At 36.7% G+C, this 18,696-nt stretch overlaps 1 protein-coding gene across 1 annotated transcript; it reads right to left on the reverse strand.

Annotated features, from left to right (window-relative positions):
* Positions 1-1,300: 1,300 nt before the first annotated feature.
* Positions 1,301-11,630, reverse strand: LOC100947127 (T-cell surface glycoprotein YE1/48-like). The gene is made up of 6 exons (XM_003803549.1): positions 11,516-11,630; positions 9,332-9,445; positions 8,142-8,384; positions 5,753-5,877; positions 4,031-4,140; positions 1,301-1,469 (listed from the first exon to the last, which is right to left on the reverse strand). The coding sequence occupies exons 1-6, from the start codon at positions 11,628-11,630 to the stop codon at positions 1,301-1,303; spliced, it is 876 nt and encodes a 291-aa protein (XP_003803597.1).
* Between the last annotated feature and the right edge of the window lie 7,066 nt (positions 11,631-18,696).

Below are 18,696 nucleotides of genomic sequence, written 5' to 3' on the forward strand. Positions count from 1 at the left end.
GATCAGATAGTGTGTAAGAGGTGTATGTATCTGTTAAAACTCATACTACTCTTGACTTATGCTAGGTACATTTTATTGGACACAGTATAACTCAATAAAGTTAATTTTTTAAATGTCAAGGTAAAAATAAAGCCTTAAAAACTATTCCAGATTAAATGAAACTAAAGAAATACCAAAATTAAATGCATTTCATGATCCTGAACTTGAGAAAAAAAAATCTATAAAGGGCATTGTTGGGGCAATTGGCAAAATTTAAACATGAATTATAGATTAGATCGTAGTACTGTGTCTGCTAAATTCTTGATTTTGAAAATTGTGGTATAGTTATATAAGAAAAAGTCCTTGTTCTTGGAAAATATCCAGACAAAGAGATATGAAGTCCTCAATTTATTATCAAATACTTCAGCAAGGGGGAGAGGGGGAGAGAGAGAAAGGGAAAGAGAGAGAAACTATAAAACTGATAGAGCAAAATTTAAACAACTGGTAACTAAGGGTAAATATTATAAGGGGTCCTTTATATCCTTCTGGCAACTTCCAGTAATTTTGAAATTATATTTTATAGCAAAATAATTTTTTTAAAAAGATGAGGTAAGCTTCTAAGTTGGGTGTAGTGTCTCTTGCCTGCAGCCTAGAACTCTAGGGGACCAATCAGGGGTTCAAGACTAGCCTCAGCAAGAGCAACACATCACACTCCCCACCTTCGTCTCTTTAAAAAGAAAATAGAAAAATTAGATGGGCATAGTGTCATCCACCTGTAGTTCTAGCTACTCTGGAGGCTGAGGGAGGAGGATTGCTTTGGTGTTTGAGGTTATAGCGAGCTATGATGACACCACTGTACTCTAGCCAGGATGATAGAGCAAGACTCTGCCTCATAAAAAGAAAAGAAGAAGAAGCAAGCTCATAGATGAGAAGAAAAAAACCCTATATTCTAGCTTTTAATTGTGCTATCTATCAAAGGCAGAAGATACTGAGATGATTTATCCTATTGATAAAGAAAAGGTTATTTATTAGAGTTCTCTAATTGGTTCTATGGGTGACTCAGGGAAACAGAAGGAGTGAATAACTCCTCAGGGCTATTAAAGAAACAGGCAACTGTTCTCCAGAGACAAAATCTTCCCCTTTCAAGGAAGAACGACGTCTGATTTCTTAATCATAGCTCAAAAGAGCATTTTCTTTCTCCTTCAGCTCATCTTCATCTATTTCAACCATACACTAAGTTCTGCAGGCAAAAACATTGATTTGAAAGTAACCACAAATCATTACAGGAAGCAAACAAACAAAAAAACACAACATTTCATTTTTAGCTTTTCTTCTTAGTACACGTTGAAGCAGAGAAAATAGAGCCAAAGTCAATTCTCTTTTCACAGATGCAAGGGTAAGTTTTAATGCAATCAGCAGTTGCCATTCTTGTGGAAGATAAAAATGTACATTGTCCCTCACCGGAAGGTAAACTCATTATCCAAGAATTACTGTGGAACAGAAAACACACATGGCCAATTGATTAATTCTGAAGCTTACGATTACATAAATCATGTTTTGTTTCTTTTTTTAATTATGTTACCTAAGTATCTGGAATATGGAAATGTTAACCATAACTTCATCATTGAAAGATTTTCTTTTGCTCTTAGTCTATTAAACAGAATCATGGCCTCTTAATCTGATACACAATTTCCCATATTATTCCATACTGATAGTTTTTGGTGAGAAGGTAAAATTACTTTGAAATATTGCAACAGGATTATGATATTCCAAATCTGTTTTCTTAGGTTAATGTTTTTTGATAAAAGTGAGAGATTAAAAAGAATAACTAAATTTCTGTGACACAGATAACCACATCTCATGTACCTATATTTTAAGGAGAAAGAAAGGTAGAATTAGAATATATTCAGAGATGAGGTTGTTTGATGGTTTTATTTCATTTCTCTTCCTACCCAACCTCAGAGTTATCACAAGGCAATCCATGGAAAAATATCTAAAGCAGGATTTCTGCATCAGCAAAACGGCAGAGTAGGTGCCCAAACAAGCTTCCTATTGAACAATTAAAAAGGCTAAATGAAAAAGTATTAAACTATTTAAAATAAATTTAATTCTAAAACTCTCCAAGCTGCCTAGGGCTGCGATCCCAAAGTATAAACCACCCTAGAACTATCTTGAACCTTGGACTTAAGTAGAAGAGAAAAAGAATAATCCCACCTGACAATTCAAACTGACAGAGTATCCCTCAAGTAATTTGCATTTGCTGCTATTACTTAAGAATATTCAGATCTGCTATAGGAAAAAAAGAAAAAAATTAAGGAAGAAATGAAACCGAGTAGCTTGCAAGGCAACAGCAGAACACATAAAATGTGATAGATGTGGATAAGTAAATTAGGAACCTAGGAGACATGTCAGGTAGAGATGCAGTAAGTAGAACAGGCATGTGCTAAGCACAGACAAAAGAGGAAGAAAGGACGAAGCAGACACTAAATATACACAAAATATACACGAGCACATACGCACTCAACATCATGAGGTTTGCACTTCATTCCTCATTGGTAACACCCATCTGGCCCTTGCCCCCAAAAGAGCAGATTAAATTCATAGCTTCTCATCAGGTTAATAAGAAAGCCGCACGCTGCAACCAAGCTCACGTGCTTCCGCATCTCCCCATTAGAGGAAATGTGTGGGCTAGAAACAGAAACTTTCTGTCTGTTGGGCCTTCTTACTCACACCTCAGGTCTGGCCCAGAAACCACAACCACATCACCAGGCAAGGGTTTTGTAGCAGAGAGAGGCCATTTGGAGATGGCAGAGCCCAGAATTCAGGTGATCCTTTCATTCTCTTGTAAGCTTATCTCAAGTACAACAACCTAGCCTACCACTGTCCTTCCACATGCCATGGGGTACTGTAAAAAGGCCACAGCATCAACAATGTGGTATTTAATGCAAAACTATAAAACTAAGTGATTTAATTAACTTTGTGATTTGAGCATTTAATTTGGCCTATGAGCCATTCCATTCAATAACCCCTGGTATAGGTTGCCTGGAAACGTGCTTGGAGGGAACAATGATGTCAGTGTAATTTCCTACATGACATCTTAAGTTTGAAGCCTGAAACACAATACTAGCAAGGCTTAAATTTAGAATTAAAAGTGGCCCAGACTCATAACGTTCCAAGGCATTCAACAAAAGCAATTCTTTCCTGAGGAAGCCACCACCTTCATCTCAAGCCTCAGATAGTATCAGCAGGAGCTCAGAAAGAAAAATAAATCACTAAACACTACAAAGAAAATGGCATCATGAGCAAGAGTCAGCAGAAATGAAAGATTCCACCCCCAAAATTTCAAATACTAGAATTGTCAGATGTCTTGTGTAAAATAAGTATGTTTAATGTCTTTCAAGAAATAAAAGACAGCTTGGAAATATGAGTAACTAGCAAGAGTATTTGAAAACACAAAATAAAATTCCTAGAAATTAAAAAAATGAAGACTTATTTAAAAATTTAATAACCATTTAGCAGCAGATTAGTACTAAATGTAAACCCAAAAGTTAACATAATGATGCACTTTAAAATAGAACAATAGAAAATAGGTGTGCATATACATTTAGGAATAATATATAAAAATGTGTACATGTATAAACAAATTATATAAAGGAGTTTTCAGTGAATTTTCGCAATGCTCAGGTTACCAATTTCTGGTTGTGGGAGGGATCCTTATAGCTAAGTCAGGATGATTCAATCACTTCGTATCATTTTGCTTTATGATTTTGTTTCATTTTTGTGTAGCTCGTAACACATACTTCTGGGCATTTATATAACATCCTACTCTTTTTATTATTAATAACTCTCTATAACACTTCTCTTTCTTCTTTTTAGCTATACTTCCTGAAAATATAGCTAAATGAGGACTTTCTTACTTATCCCTCTTATTCTTACCAGTGACCACTACTTGAAATGAATCAAGCTGTGTGAAATGAGAAAGACCCATTTCAGACACAATCCTTTCACCCTCTACTCCAAGTTAGGGTTTGAATGCACTCCAGAAACTTACATTCCAGAATAAGACAAGCCATTATCAATCCATTTCCATTTCCTTTCTCTGTGATCATACGATAATCCAATCCAGTAATAATTTTTGTGAGTCTGGGATTGAATGAAGGCCTAGGAAGGAAACAAAACATATCATGTGACTAAACTCCCACTTGGTAGCAGAGTGCAGAGAAGGGCAGGCTGAAGGATCAGCTGTTTCTGTGGCCAGTACGCTGCAACTCTCAACATCACCCTTCATTCCTACTTCCTCGAGAAACCTCTCTCCCCTCAATCCCTGCATTTTCATTTTCCAAAGTAATTTCCTCCTAATACATTACTTATATATGTTAAAAATGACTGATGCTTTCATAGATTATTTAAAGCAGGGAAAATTTAAAATCTAAATATCTAGCAAGGGGGGGGAAGAAAAGAAAAGAAAAAAAAGAAAATAAATATCTAGCAATAGGATACTTTTAAATTAATTTATGATGCTTTCTGAAACTATTCAAAATCATACTCCCAAAGTAGATATAAGATTTGGAAAATTGATTATCACCCAATTGTAAGTGCAAGATTAAAAATCTTTAAAACAACTTTATTAAAATAAGAAATGTTTGGTTGAGGGCAATCAATGCCTTAAAAGTTTTAGCCTCTTGCTGTAATTCAATGGTTAGAAGGAGTGAAGGGACAGGAGATTGTATATGGAAGAATTTACCATATTTAAAATGTAATGTATCAAGTGACATATTACAAAATGATCAAATAACTGAATATTATTTTAAAATGTAGGTTTAAATTTAACTATGCTTTACTGTTTAAACAAACAATTATTTCATGACTTGATACCATAAATTATTTTTGCTGTGATTTTAAACATTAATTAGATTTGGATATAAATTTTATGTTGTTTTCCTAAAAGATAAGCAGAGGTTACAGGTTAATCTTTCTAAACATATCTGTATAAAATATATGAAATGTAAAATTATATATTTTGTGTATCTGGATAAATTTTCTTAGAAATAAATTTTTGAAAATTCAACATTATCACTATATTTTTCTTTTGGTATTATCTTAAGAAGACACATCTTTAAAATACTATACAAGAATGTTGATCAAGTATTTGTTACCTACAGATGCAATAAAAACACTATGAGGTTAATTTATAAAACTTGCCACTTTTATGTTCCTCATTATTATATCCATTTTGCACATTGGCCCAGAGAGGGTAAGTAATATACTGACAATCACCCAGATAATAAGTGGTAGCAGTGGATTTGATCCCAGGCAGTCTGACTCCTGGGTTCCCAAAGTAACTGCTAGACTATGCTATGTCCCAATTCTTAGTTGTCACCTTGTAAGGATAAATAACTGTTAGTTGCAAAGTGCAATTTACCAAAGGTTAAGTACTTCATAGAAGGATAGGCATACTTGTCTGTGAGTGATTCTTCTGTAGACTCTTTGGAAAGGGAGATGACTGCAAAAACCCAAACTGCCTCCTTAATAATAATGGTCATCCTACTAAAATATGTACTGGCTACTTAGTCAGCAGCAGGATCACATGTCTACTAGCAGCCAGGGGTCTCCTGTGAGACTCCTCTAACTGTACAATTTTGCTCACCCAACAGATACTAACCAAACAATAGGTAAAGTTCTCTCTTTCTGGATTCCTGCCTATCCTCAATATCTTAGGTTCAAGGGTGAAAGAGTCCAAGAGAATAAAAATGAATGTAAGAGTCCATGATACCAGTTCAAGTTCATCATTTATCTTCAAAAGGAATGATCCGTGACTTTGGCAAGTCTGTTTACATCCGTTCCAGTCTTTATTTTCCATGGTAAAATAATAACAGTTCAATCCATAACAGCATATGGCTAGAACATACAAAGTGAATCATGATACTTCTTGTCATCTGAATTTGGTTAACCAGAGCAATATAGTCATCAATTATACTTATCACAGTATAATTGAGGCTCATCCAGGTTCTGGAATACCAACAGATACATGCGCTCCCATGTTTAATGCAGCTTTGTTCATAATAGCCAAGATCTAGAAACAACCTAAATGTCCACAGATGGATGAACATTAAAAAAATGTGGGGGCGGCACCTGTGGCTCAGTGGGTAGGGCACCAGCCCCACATGCCGAGGGTGACAGGTTTGGACCCGGACCCAGCCAAACTGCAACAACAACAAAAAGCCAGGCATTGTGGCGGGCACCTGTAGTTCCAGCTACTTGGGAAGCTGAGGCAAGAGAATCACCTAAACTCAGGAGTTGGAAGTTGCTGTGAGCAGTATGATGCCACGGTACTCTACCAAAGACGATAAAGTGAGACTCTGTCTCTACAAATAAAAAAAAGTGGTATATACATACAAAAGTGGCATATTATTTCACCTTTTAAAATCCTGCCAAATCCAACAACATGGATAATCCTTGAAGATGTTACACTAAATGAAATAAGCAATCACAGAAGGACACATACTTCATGATTCCACTTATATGAGGTATAAATCACACTCATAAACGTGGAGAATAGAATTATGGTTGCCACCTAGGGCTGGAGGGAGGTGAAGCGTTGTTCCTCCGGAAGTATAAAGCTTCAGTTATGAGAATGAGTAAGTTCTAGAGATCTGCTGTACAGTGTGGTGCCAATAGTTAACAATACTGTACACGTAAAAAATTGTTAAGAGAGAAGATGTCATGTTAAGTGCTCTTACAAATAAATAAATAAATAATCAACATGAGGAAACTTTTGAGATAATGGAAATGTCTGTGACCCTGAGTGTGGTGATGAGTTCATGGGTAGACACATATGTTAAAATTCATCCAATTGACTGCATTAAATATGTGCAGTTCTTTTTGGTATATCAATAATACTTCAATAAAACTGTCTAAAAAATAATAAAATTCAACTTTAAAAAATTATGGGCTTGGCGCCTGTAGCTCAGTGGTTAGGGCGATGGCCACATACATCGGAGCTGGCGGGTTTGAACCTGGCCCAGCCCTGCTAAACAACAATGACAACTGCAACAAAAAATAGCTGGGTATTGTGATGGGTGCCTGTAGACCCAGGTACTTGGCAGACACAAGAGAATCTGTTAAGCCCAAGAGTTTGAGGTTGCTGTGAGCTGTGATTTCACAGCACCCTACCGAGGGTGACATAGTGAGTGTCTCAAAAAAAAAAAAATATATATATATATATATATTTTTTTTTTTTTGTGGAATATCTTCTAAGTAATAGAAACATTATTTTTTGCAACTTTTCCTTTAATATATTTGTACTTAATATTGCACCTTACTTTTAAAAATATCATTGATCCTTTAAGAATAGAGACAGTAAATTTTTATCATACTCAAATGAGATTAAATACCCAAAAGCCTTTTGTGAATTCTAAATCCTAAACAAATATTCACTAGTTGCTGATTAACTAGGTCAATTTATTCTGTCATTATGCAAGATAAGAGAACCCACTGTATTTTTCAAGGCATCCTCAGAGTTGTACAAACACCATCCTACTGCAGATACATTGGTCACAGAGAAGCCAAATGTCTGAAGTAAGGCAGAATGAAAACATACACGCACAATTTTCTTTTCTTTCTTTTTTTTTCTTTGCAGTTTTTGGCCGGAGCTAGGTTTGAACCTGCCACCTCTGGCATAAAGGGATGGCGCCTTACTCCTTTGAGCCACAGGCATCGCCCTTGCACAATTTTCTTTATCACAGCATCCAACTAAATGCTCTTTTACCCCTTTTAACCTAAATACACTCTGACAGAACGCCTGCATTCCACATTCTGTGTCAGTAAAAAGAGGGAGTCTTTCATTTGCCACAGGACCAAAATAACCTGAATGTCCAGACCTGACAGGTTATTTTACATTCTTAGAGCGGTAAGAATGTTACGAACTGCCACTGAGTTTGGGAAACTTCAGGATTCCATTAATCCAAACATGGTCCCAATCCCACATGAAATAAGCAACCCAAACACCTACATTAAATCCAAAGGCATAAATGAAAAGTTGTGCCCCAGATCCCACACATCACTACCACAAATCATAAACCGGTTTATTAGGCTTCAAAGCTTCAGATAGAAAAGAAATAAAGAAAAATCATGCAACGTTTCATTCAAGATTTCCTCCATACCTGTATTTTGCAAAGATTTTGAAGAGACCTCTTTTTTGTTAAAACATCTGTTGTTTTTTATTAAAAATGAGGCCAGTTTCTTGTTCTGCTGAAGACTTTTATTTTTTAAAATCTCATATTCTAAAGTCTTATTTGTCAAAAGCTGCTCCTTTAAGTATTTGTCATTTTGCATAATGTGGTACTTTTGACTAAGGTTTCTTAGAATTTCCTGCTGATGAAGTTTCTCTGGAATGCCCTGAAAAACTAAAATCAGTAACATAGATATAATACAGAAAAATACTCATAACCATCAAATATCAAAATCTATGACAAGAGAAAAAAATCTCACTTTGGCAACCAACCCATGTCAGTACTTTAATTAGTAATTTGACATTTCAAAAGTAACGCCACAATGAACTGACCATAGATATGGAAACATAAATTTCTCACTACTAGCAAGTTAATTGTAAGATAAATAAAATAAGATATCTGAAGAAAATTTTGATGGCAACACCTATCTTTCAGTTTAGATCATTTTTAATAACACATCAGTTAAAAATAAGAACCAACATGAAACTCAGTCAACATTTAATGACATACCTTTTGTGTATGAAAATCTGAACTAAGAAGCATGAAGAGATGGCACAATCATGACTGGAACAGATAGAATATCCATACGAGGAAAGAGTAAAATCTGGATATGTAATTTTATCTGAGTGTAACATATCAGTTATTTTCTAAAACTTGTGAAGAAGTTAAAATAAAAGATGAAGCTTGAATTCAAGATCTAATATCTAGATTCATCCTTTTACTAAACCACTCTTCATTACACACTTCAAAAAAAGTCAATAGGAAGTCTTAATTCCATCTGAACAGCTGTTTCTCAATAGATGTTTATCTTAGATTGATGATGATCTAAACTCAGATGGCAGAATATGTGCATATTATTAAACCATCTATCAGAGGAAGTATTACCATGGATTAATATCATACAGAACGAGACAGCTCATCACACTTTCAGAGTCAAGGTTAAGTAAAATGAAAATGACAATGTGATAGGACCAGAAAGAAAATCACCAACCAGTCCAGAGCCATGTGGGACATTCTGTCTGATTACAGACAGAAAACTATGAAGGGAGCAGAGTTAATATCTGCACAATTAGCAGTTCTTGCTATTACTCAGACAAGAAAGATGTATTTCAATTACTCACTCTTTGTCACTAGCACTGCAACTGTCATCAACAAAAGTAAACAGAGGATCCCAAGAGTCACTGCAATGAGACGCCAGGACACTGAAAGGGAGAAAATTGTTATCAGTGAAAAGCCTGGTTCACTATTAATCTTGACCTAGAACATCAAATGAAACAACAGGACACTCTGCTCTCAAAATGTGACAAAATATATTATGCATTGATTTAAATTTGTAACCTAAGCCAGGTACATTGTCTCACACTTTTAATCTTAGCACTCTGGGAGGCTGATGCAGGAGAATTGCTTGAGCTCAGAAGTTCAAGACAAACCTGAGTAAGAATGAGACCCATCTGTACAAAAAATAGAAAAATTATCAGGGTGTGGTGATGCGTACCTATAGTCCCAGCAACTCCGGGGCTGAGATAGGAAGATTGCTTAAGCTTAGAAGTTTGAGACTGCTGTGAGCTAGGCCGAGGCCATGGCACTCTAGCCAAAGGAAGAAAGGGAGACAGTCTTCAAAAAACAAAAATTATAACCTACAGCTCCAGGTATGGTGGGTCACTCCTATAATCCCACCACTTTGGAAGGCTGAAGTGGAAGGCTGAAGTGGGAGTTTGAGGCCAGGAGTTCAAGACCAGCCTAAGAAAGAACAAGACCCCATCTGTACAAAAAATAGAAAAAGTAGCCACCTATGGTGGTATATACCTATAGTCCCAGCTACATGGGAGGCTGAGACAGCAGGATCACTTGAATCCAGGAATTTTTGTTTGCAGTGAGCTGTGATAATGCTACTGCACTCCAGCCTGAGCAAAAGAGCAAGAGCCTGTCTCAAAAGTAAATAAATAAATAAATAAACAAAATTTCACTTAGCCAAAAGGCTGAGAAGCAATTAGTAAATAAAATTTGTAACCCATAAATTACAGTTTTAAAATTTCAGATGTCTGGCTCTCATGCACACACCCACTCACACGTACCCATTGTAGACATCCTAATATGGCAACAGTTCTATAGGATTTAAAAAGAACATCCTTTACAAGAGCATTGATAGCAATAGACACAACACATTCAAGAGAATCTCAAATGATATATGTGTTCCTTACTGTGGCCACAAGTAATCATGAAGAAGAAGAAAAATCAGTCAATATTCTTGAGAAATTGGTACCCGATAATGGATATTCCGGAGCTGCAAATGTGATTGGGGTCTATCTTTTTTCTTTTTGTGTGTGTATGTGTGTGACAGAGTCTCTCTCCATCACCCTAGGTAGAGTATAATGGCATCAGTCTAACTCACAGCAACCTCGAAATCTTGGACTCAAACAATCCTCTTGCCTCAGCCTCCCAAGTAGCTGTGATTATAGGCGCCTGCCACAACACCCAGCTAGTTTTTTTCTACTTTTAGTAGAGACGGGGTTTTACTCTTGCTCATGCTGTTGTCGAATTCCTGAGCTCAAGCAATCCACCCTTCTCAGTTTCCCAAAGTGTTAGGATTACAGGTGTAAGCTACCATACCAGGCTTGGTCTATCCTTAAAAGAGTTTCTAGGAATCAACTTTGCTTCATTTTTCATCAGTTCTATTCTTCTCTAGACATACAACAGTTACCCTTTTGCTTTTGAGGTCCTCAGTATCTGAAAGTTGTAGCTCTTATTATTATATCATTACATTGAAGCAGTAAATGATTATTCTCAATTTAGAGTTTAACTGAGACAGTATTATAAGGGAGAGAGAGAGAAGAAGGATAGAAAAATTAGAACATCCCTTTTAACTAGAATATTTTTGCTGCTTCATTGCCACTAAGGTTTACCAAATATTTAAGACACCTATAATATCTTTTTGTCTGAATAAAAAGATTGTTTTTAACACATATTTTTTCATTTCTTAAACATCCCCTAAGATTTTTATTTCTCAAAGAAACGTTATGTTTCTTTCCAGACTCTATGCTGTTCTTTACTTTTAAAGGTCTCACAAATCCTTCTTGACCAGATACGAATAAAAGTATTTTATCAGCATCTTAAATTTAAAAGAATTCATTAATTTATCCACACAACATTTTTGTCTTTAAGAAAAAGGACACATGTTCTACTGTCATTACCCGTTATAGTTTTTATTACCAGATAGGAACCAGAGTACAGACAAAAATGGTTCTCAAACATCAACACTTTGGCGATGCATGAGGCAGGCGAATTTAGATGATTAAAACACACACCTTTGTCCTCCGTTTTCCCAGGTCTCTGAGTGACCCCTGGCCTTAGTCTACTCTGTGACTCTGAAGGAGGCTGCAGAAATCTCAGGGTTGAATAAATCACTCTCTGATCACTCATCTTTAGAGTAAGAAGACAAAGGTATTTTGCACTACAACCTTGTAACAGGAGGATGAATTCTGTCTGAAGAAAAATTAAAATGTCGGTCAATTAGAACATATTAAGATTTGATGCTGAGAGGTGCGTGTTTTCTAACTCCTTTAGGGCCTAAAGCAAGACTGAGACTGATTTTTTATAAGAAATGGAAAACCTTTCAACATTTATGTTAAAGTTATATAAAGTCATTTATATAAAATTACATTAGAAAATACAGAAAAAAATTAAAAATCGATCAATAAATTATTTCATACACACACAGCCAATTTTGCTTAAAATGTTCAACATACATATAAAACTGTTGTATGTATATATAAAAAAATAAATACAATAAAAATTGGTACTTCTTCAAATCATTGAAATACTTTTAAGCTACAAATTAAAAAACCAGAAGTCCTACCTACATTCTAAAAACAATAATTGTCTAGGTTTGAAAATGACTCATACATGTTCTGTTCTGATACACATGTAAGTATTTAAAAGTTTTTGCATTGTTTTCAAGTATATATGAATCTACCAGAGTGTTTCCCAAAGTACATCCCATACCATCCACAAAAGAATTATTTGAGGGTTAATTTTGCAGATTGGTTAACAATCCAGATTCCAGTGGCCTGTTTAAGATGTGCTAAATAAAAATCTCTTAGGTTAGAGTCCAGATACCTGTATTTTAAAGCCCAAATGGTTCCATGTACATCAGAACTTTAGAAATACTCTTCCAGCATACGATGTTGCCAAAGAAGCCTATGTGAAAATAAAATTTGCCACTAGGTAGTCATTAGTTAGTGTTCATAATAGATTTAATCCATTAGTGGATACATGAGTCGTTATGAAACTTCTGAGATACACAAAAGTCAAGAAGCATAACGAAGCTCTCCCAGCAACCCGACAAACTGAGCAAGTTGAAACTTGCATGGGGGGCTACGAAAGGACGGTGTCTACAGTGTTGCTTGATGTGAAATAATGGATCATGACAAGGTCTGTCACAAACCTTTTGTAGTGTCCCACGTACCAACATAGAAAAAAATTACTAAGTAGTAAACATTTAAAACATGCCTCTTATCTTCTCTAAATCAGTATGAAAAGACATTCACAAAACAAGAAATGTAGAAAACAAACTGCCCATGTAACTATATTCTTTTCTAAATTTTTTAATTGCAAAATGTCCTAAATTCATTTACATTTTCACAAATATCCTAAGAGTTTTTCTATTATAGAATCAATCCTTCAAAACGGATAATATGTAAAACTTTAGACCCAAGTAAAAAGTAATTACCTCACCAAATCTCTTTCTTATCTTGATAACACAAAGCAAAAATCATAGAGTTTTGAGAACGAAAATAACTTTATGTGAATGTTGAACAACAAATTTCACATCCTTTAGAGTTAATACAGTTCTAACTCAATCAGTAGAGAAGATTTCCTATCAATCCCATTCTCATGCCAAGACATTTATAGTTAAATGCCTTTCTCCTAGAATAAGTAGGACTAATAACATAATCAAGAAAAAAGATCTGAAGGAATAAAGGCAGACAATACCTGTATAGTACCATGGAGAAATGCAGAAGGAAAAAAACTGACGCTAAAATGAGGAAGAAGTTGGCCTTTCCAGTCCTGGATCCCTTAAAGGCTGTAAAATGAAAAGCAGAAATAGTCTCTGAATGATACTCCAACTCAAAATTTTCTGCCCCTCCTCTTGACCACAGTGATAAAAGGAAATTGTATGATGATACCTGATGTTGACGGTAAAGGAAAAACGTCATGCACTACATTTCTCCATTTCAATTCAGCAACCACTTAGTCCTTTTTGCAAAATAACATTCCCCAAATAGATGTTTGAGGACTGAAAAGATAAAGAAAGACAACTTTGAAGAAAATAAGACCAGTGTCTTTAACAACAACAACAACAATATATATATATATATATATACTTGAGAGAAACCATTAGTAAAATGAAGTAACCGAAACATCTATGCATAAATAAATATACAGGGAATATATATATAGTGGGAAGTATCATGACTAAATTCTTCAGCTCTTAGTTTAAATAATAGCCTATCAGTTTGAAATGCTCTGTTATATTTTACTATTTGAAAAAGTTAGTCCTTTTTTCTACGTGTGTCCATTACAAGTAGGTATACTTTAGAAATGACTTTAAAACATCCATAATTCTACTATAAAAGTGGGTTGCTAGTATAAAAAGTATTTAGCCCGTACTTCCGAATATTTTCTTTGGAAAACTTTTTAAACATGAAATTATGGGGTCAAAGGGCATAGACGGCGGGACAATGAGAGAGGTAGTGAAGAGAAGGGGAAATGGCTTTCACAGAGACAACCTCCACCTGTTCCTCTAAATCCCGTGCTTATTCTTCCTATACTGATCTCCAGCCTTCTCCAGAGGGCCTCCCTCTTCAGTTCATTCATGCCTCCTACTTTTCCTCCACCTGCATGTTCTGGCCTCTAAGGGCTGGTCCCGTGATACTGCCTGTTGTTTGAGATTCATCTGTCCTACTTCAGCCTCCTGACACAATCCACAATCTGAATCACCACTGAGTCTGCCACCTGCCATCACAGGCTGTCAGCTGACACGTCTCTCAGAGACAGATTTAACTCAATCATGTGAGCAAAGTTCCATGAGCCTCCAGAGTCTGGACACGTTAGGAATACCTGATCCTTGCTGTTGGGGATTTTTATGTTTCTTTTTCCTCATCCTGGATTGGCTTTGTTAATCCCAATCAGAAAGTGATGGTTTTTTAGCCCTCTAGGCCAGTGCCAAAATAATAAAGGAAGTTAGTTCCGCTGAGAGGAGGCAGAGGGTGGTGGTCGGGGGCAGGAATAGTGGTTGTTGCAAAGGTGGCAGAGAGAGCTGCTATCATTTATTGGAATACCTCCTGTGTAAAAAACCATACTGAAGACTCCCAACAATGGCAGGTATTTATTACCAGGAAGAAACTAATGGGAAGAGGTTCACTGACTTGCCTAAGGATCTTTACTGTTAATTCTTGACCCATGTTTAAAATCAGGCCTTACTGAAGGTGCAGAGTGTGGACAGACTATGAACTCAGCAGGGCCTGGGCTTTCAACAAAACTCCTGCCACAAAGCATGAATTCTGGAACAGGCAGATGTAGCTTGAAACACAAGCCAGCAGGTCCTGCGTGTGACTTCAGGCAAGTCATTTCACTTCTCTACGTCTCAGACTCACCACAGTACAATGGTGATACTGTGTAGATTAAATGAAATGAGATAAATAAAGTCCCTAACCAGCACCTGTTACAGGCTGAGTGTGGTGGCTCACTCTGGGAGGCTGAAGAGGGTGGATCACCTGAGCTCAGGGATTCAGGACCAGCCTGAGCAAGAGGACCCTGTCTCTACTAAAAATAGAAAATGTACATTATAGCCGGGTATTGTGGTGGGCACCTGTAGTCCCAGCTGCTCGAGAGGCTGAAGCAAGAGGATCATTTAAGTCCAGGGGTTGGAGATTGCTGAGAGCTAGGCAGATGCGAAGCCACTCTAGCAGGGGCAACAGAGTGAGTCTCTTCTCCCCGTGCGTCCAAGAAACCTGTTATACAAACAGTAGGCTCCCATTAAATGTTAAATATTATTATTTGAAGTCTAAGACTCAAATCCTTCTGTATGTACAAATTTAAACAAGTCACTGACTCTTCAAGCCTTGGTTTCTTCAGATATTCAATAAGAACATCACCCCCTTCACAGACTTGGAAGAATTAAATGAAGTTAACACTACTGGGTTTCTCAGACTTCAAAGTAAGTCCATGTTTTCTTGGTTGTATATTTCTCCTAAAGTTCAGAAGCACCGGGACTGCAACCCAGAAATCTTGCAGCACAGAGGCTAGGTTCTCCATCCTACCGTGTGAGGCTGAGAGTACAGGTTTGCAAGAATGGGCTGGGGGACGGAACACTGACACAATTTAGGAGCTGGGAAACACGGCAGTGTGTTGCCACTACTCTAGGAAGACCATTCTGTGACCTCAGCTTACTGCCCATGGAGGTAGTGGTGCCATGGAGGCTTTTTTCCTATTTTGATTTACATCCTTACAGCTGCTGAGACAGCAAGCAGTTCTCAGGATGGAAGCTAGACAAGTGCAGGGCACATTCTTTTTGTTTGTTTGTTTGGTTTTGGCCTGGGCTAGGCTTGAATCTACCACCGCTGGTATGTGGGGCTGGCACCCTACTCCTTTGAGCCAGAGACACTGCTCCAGGACATACTCTTTTATGCTTCTCAAATAGTTTGTCTCTTCTATCATAATACAAAGTCCATAAGAGCAAGTAGCGTATCTTGTTCATTATTTTAACTGCAACCCACACAAGCTATTGATATGATGCCTACAAGTGCATCATATCTTGATGAACAAAATGGATAGAGTTAAGAGGGGTTGACTATAAAATCTAGTTTTGAAAAGAGACAGAATGAGACTACTGATTGGAAAGCCAAATTGTGTAGCTGCTCACTCTAAGTTCTATTTTCTTTTTAAGACCCAGTTGTGAATTTCTGGAAAAGGAAAAGTTCTTCAAAGAAGACAATCAGCACCAGAAGATAACTATAACTTCAGATGGAATTGACCAAAACTCCTAAAGGTCCTTTGAACAAAGAAGCAGAGGATTGGAAGTACCACACCCACTGTTAACAATGTTAACAAAAGTTAAGTTTGAAGTTTTGAACGTTCTTGTACTTTGTCTTCCAAATTCACTTTTGTGCAAAACATACACACAGACACATACTAACATATAAATATATATAAATATTCACTCATTTATTTTCTGGTTGCTTTGCTGCAAAAGTCTTTCTTATTTGTGAAATCACACATTTTACCCATTTCTTTCTGACAATTGTGTTAGCTAGAAGCTTAGCACAGGACTTGTAATCACACCTTCTAACCTCAATGGTTTATAATTTTACAGCAGCTGCTGTTCTTCCTGCCCTAGGCTGAAGGAAGAATGACTGGAATCACCCCTAGCACCCTGGGAAGGATGACCTGAGTCACTTTGCTGGGAAGAGTAACCTCACTTGACCAGGTGCCACCTAGTGCCCACATTTTACACCACTGAATGATAGAAAATTTCTTGGCTCTTATACTAAAAGTCAGAACAACCTCTAGTTTGAGATTTCCTGTTCCCCTGATCACTCCATTTATCCTTTTTGTCTCTACAAGAAAAGCTACTCTGATACTCTAGATTTAAAATACTATCTATTGTCCCCACTGGGCCTCCACCTGTCGTCAGTCAAACTGTAACCATCCTTCCACAATTTCTAAGTAACCAAATGAGAAGGCCGCCTCAGGAAGTAAGAAGACAAGCTAAATAATGGCAAAAAAGCGATTTAGACTCCATGCCACTAAAGGATAAAGTCTACTCACACGTTTAAAGTGAAAACAGTTAAGTACTAATAGACTATTAAGGCTTTTGGTTCTTACATCAGTGCCTCCTCCACCTTACCATGTGGTTTAGATTGAGACAACGTAGACACCAGAGCTCCCCAACCCTCGAATCATTCCTTTACCTTTGTTGTTCATCTTTAGTAATTTTTTGTATTTTGTTTTCTAGCTCATTATCTAATGGTAGGAATGGAATCCAATTATAAAAATAATCATATGGATCACAGGTTAAAACTTAGAGCACAACTTATATTCACAGGTCTCACACATTTCAAATCAAAACATCACCTAACAATACAATATACAAAATAATCTGTTACCCTTTATATTCATACTAAAGATATCCACTGAATAGACTCAGCTTTATATCAATGAAATATCAAACGGCCAGACACATGTGATTATCTGAATTTAATCAAAATTAAATACCACTACAAAATATGAGGGCAATAAAGACAAAAGATAACCAATTCAACGAACTCCCCAAACACCTACTATCATGGAAAAGACTGTACTAGGTTGTGGGTAAGAGACACACTATCCCATGAAAGGGGAAAGGAGAGATGAAGAGCAGAACAAGAACTGGGAAAAAAAATATGATCAGGATGAGAGGTCTCTTTATTAAAGGAAGCAAGGAGGAACATGTAATCTGCTGACCTGAGTATAGTGAAAAATCTGCTTTCATATGAAACTAGTGCTGTGCAAAATTTAGTTTCTAATGACATTTATCCATCAGTAACTTACAAATGAGTAAAAGCCAATACAAAGTATAAGAAAATAATGGACAACAGTGTCAAGTATTTTCCTAGTGACCCATTCTCCGATTTTGGTTTGACATAAGAAGTCTTAATAGATATTGAGGATAGAGCAAAATAAGGAAATTAGTATTACAGGGAAGTCAGAGAATGGGCAAAAAGAGGTAATGTTATCTTTTTTTTTGTTTGTTTATTCTAAGGACTACTCCTTAACCTTGCTCAGTCTTAATTGGATCATCTCATTTAGCAAGAGCCACAGAATGAAGGTTCTTTTTGAGGAACAAACCAAAAATGGTATGCCTCCTAGAGGTTCAAAACCAATTGTTCCTTTTCCCCTAGGGTTGACGTGTACTGTGTAAGAGGATTTTCTACTGCACATCAAGGTCACCGACTTGCACAGAAATACTGAATTCCACATGAGACCTAAAGAGGATAGCGTAATCTTGCACAATGAAGTAGAGACCAGTTAGTTGACTTCCCATAGTCAACTGAAGACATTGGCCATGCATTTTTGAGTAGTGAAAAGGAACTTGGCAAATAGGTTATCTAGCCAGCTCTAAAGTTACACTGTCTAACAGGGTGGCCACTAGACACACGTGATTATCTGAATTCAATCAAAATTAATACCACTACAAAAAAAGTAATCTATTGGCAACAATTCCCCAGTTAAGTGAAAAGTCAAAATGAAATAAGTATATAAGAATCTAGATCATGGCTAAGTGAGTAGGGTGCCAGCCCCATATACAGAGGGTGGTGGGTTCAAACCTGGCCCGGCCAAACTGCAACAAGAAAATAGCCGGGCGTTGTGGCGGGCACCTCTAGTCCCAGCTACTCGGGAGGCTAAGGCAGGAAAATCACTAAGCCCAGGAGCTGGAGGTTGCTGT

The sequence above is a fragment of the Otolemur garnettii genome, unplaced genomic scaffold, assembly GCF_000181295.1.
Source record: "Otolemur garnettii isolate 467f Iridium unplaced genomic scaffold, OtoGar3 scaffold00329, whole genome shotgun sequence".
In the NCBI taxonomy this organism is placed as follows: domain Eukaryota; kingdom Metazoa; phylum Chordata; class Mammalia; order Primates; family Galagidae; genus Otolemur; species Otolemur garnettii.

Bases quoted from the DNA above. Each gene is read 5' to 3' on its own strand.
- LOC100947127 (XM_003803549.1), bottom strand. From the start codon at position 11,630: ATGAGTGATCAGAGAGTGATTTATTCAACCCTGAGATTTCTGCAGCCT. The intron at 9,446-11,515 runs GTGTGTGTTTTA...ATAGTGAACCAG, and splicing joins TGGGAAAACGGAGGACAAAG to GCTTTTCACTGATAACAATT. The intron at 1,470-4,030 runs GTAAGTTTCTGG...TCTGTTCCACAG, and splicing joins GGCTTGTCTTATTCTGGAAT to TAATTCTTGGATAATGAGTT.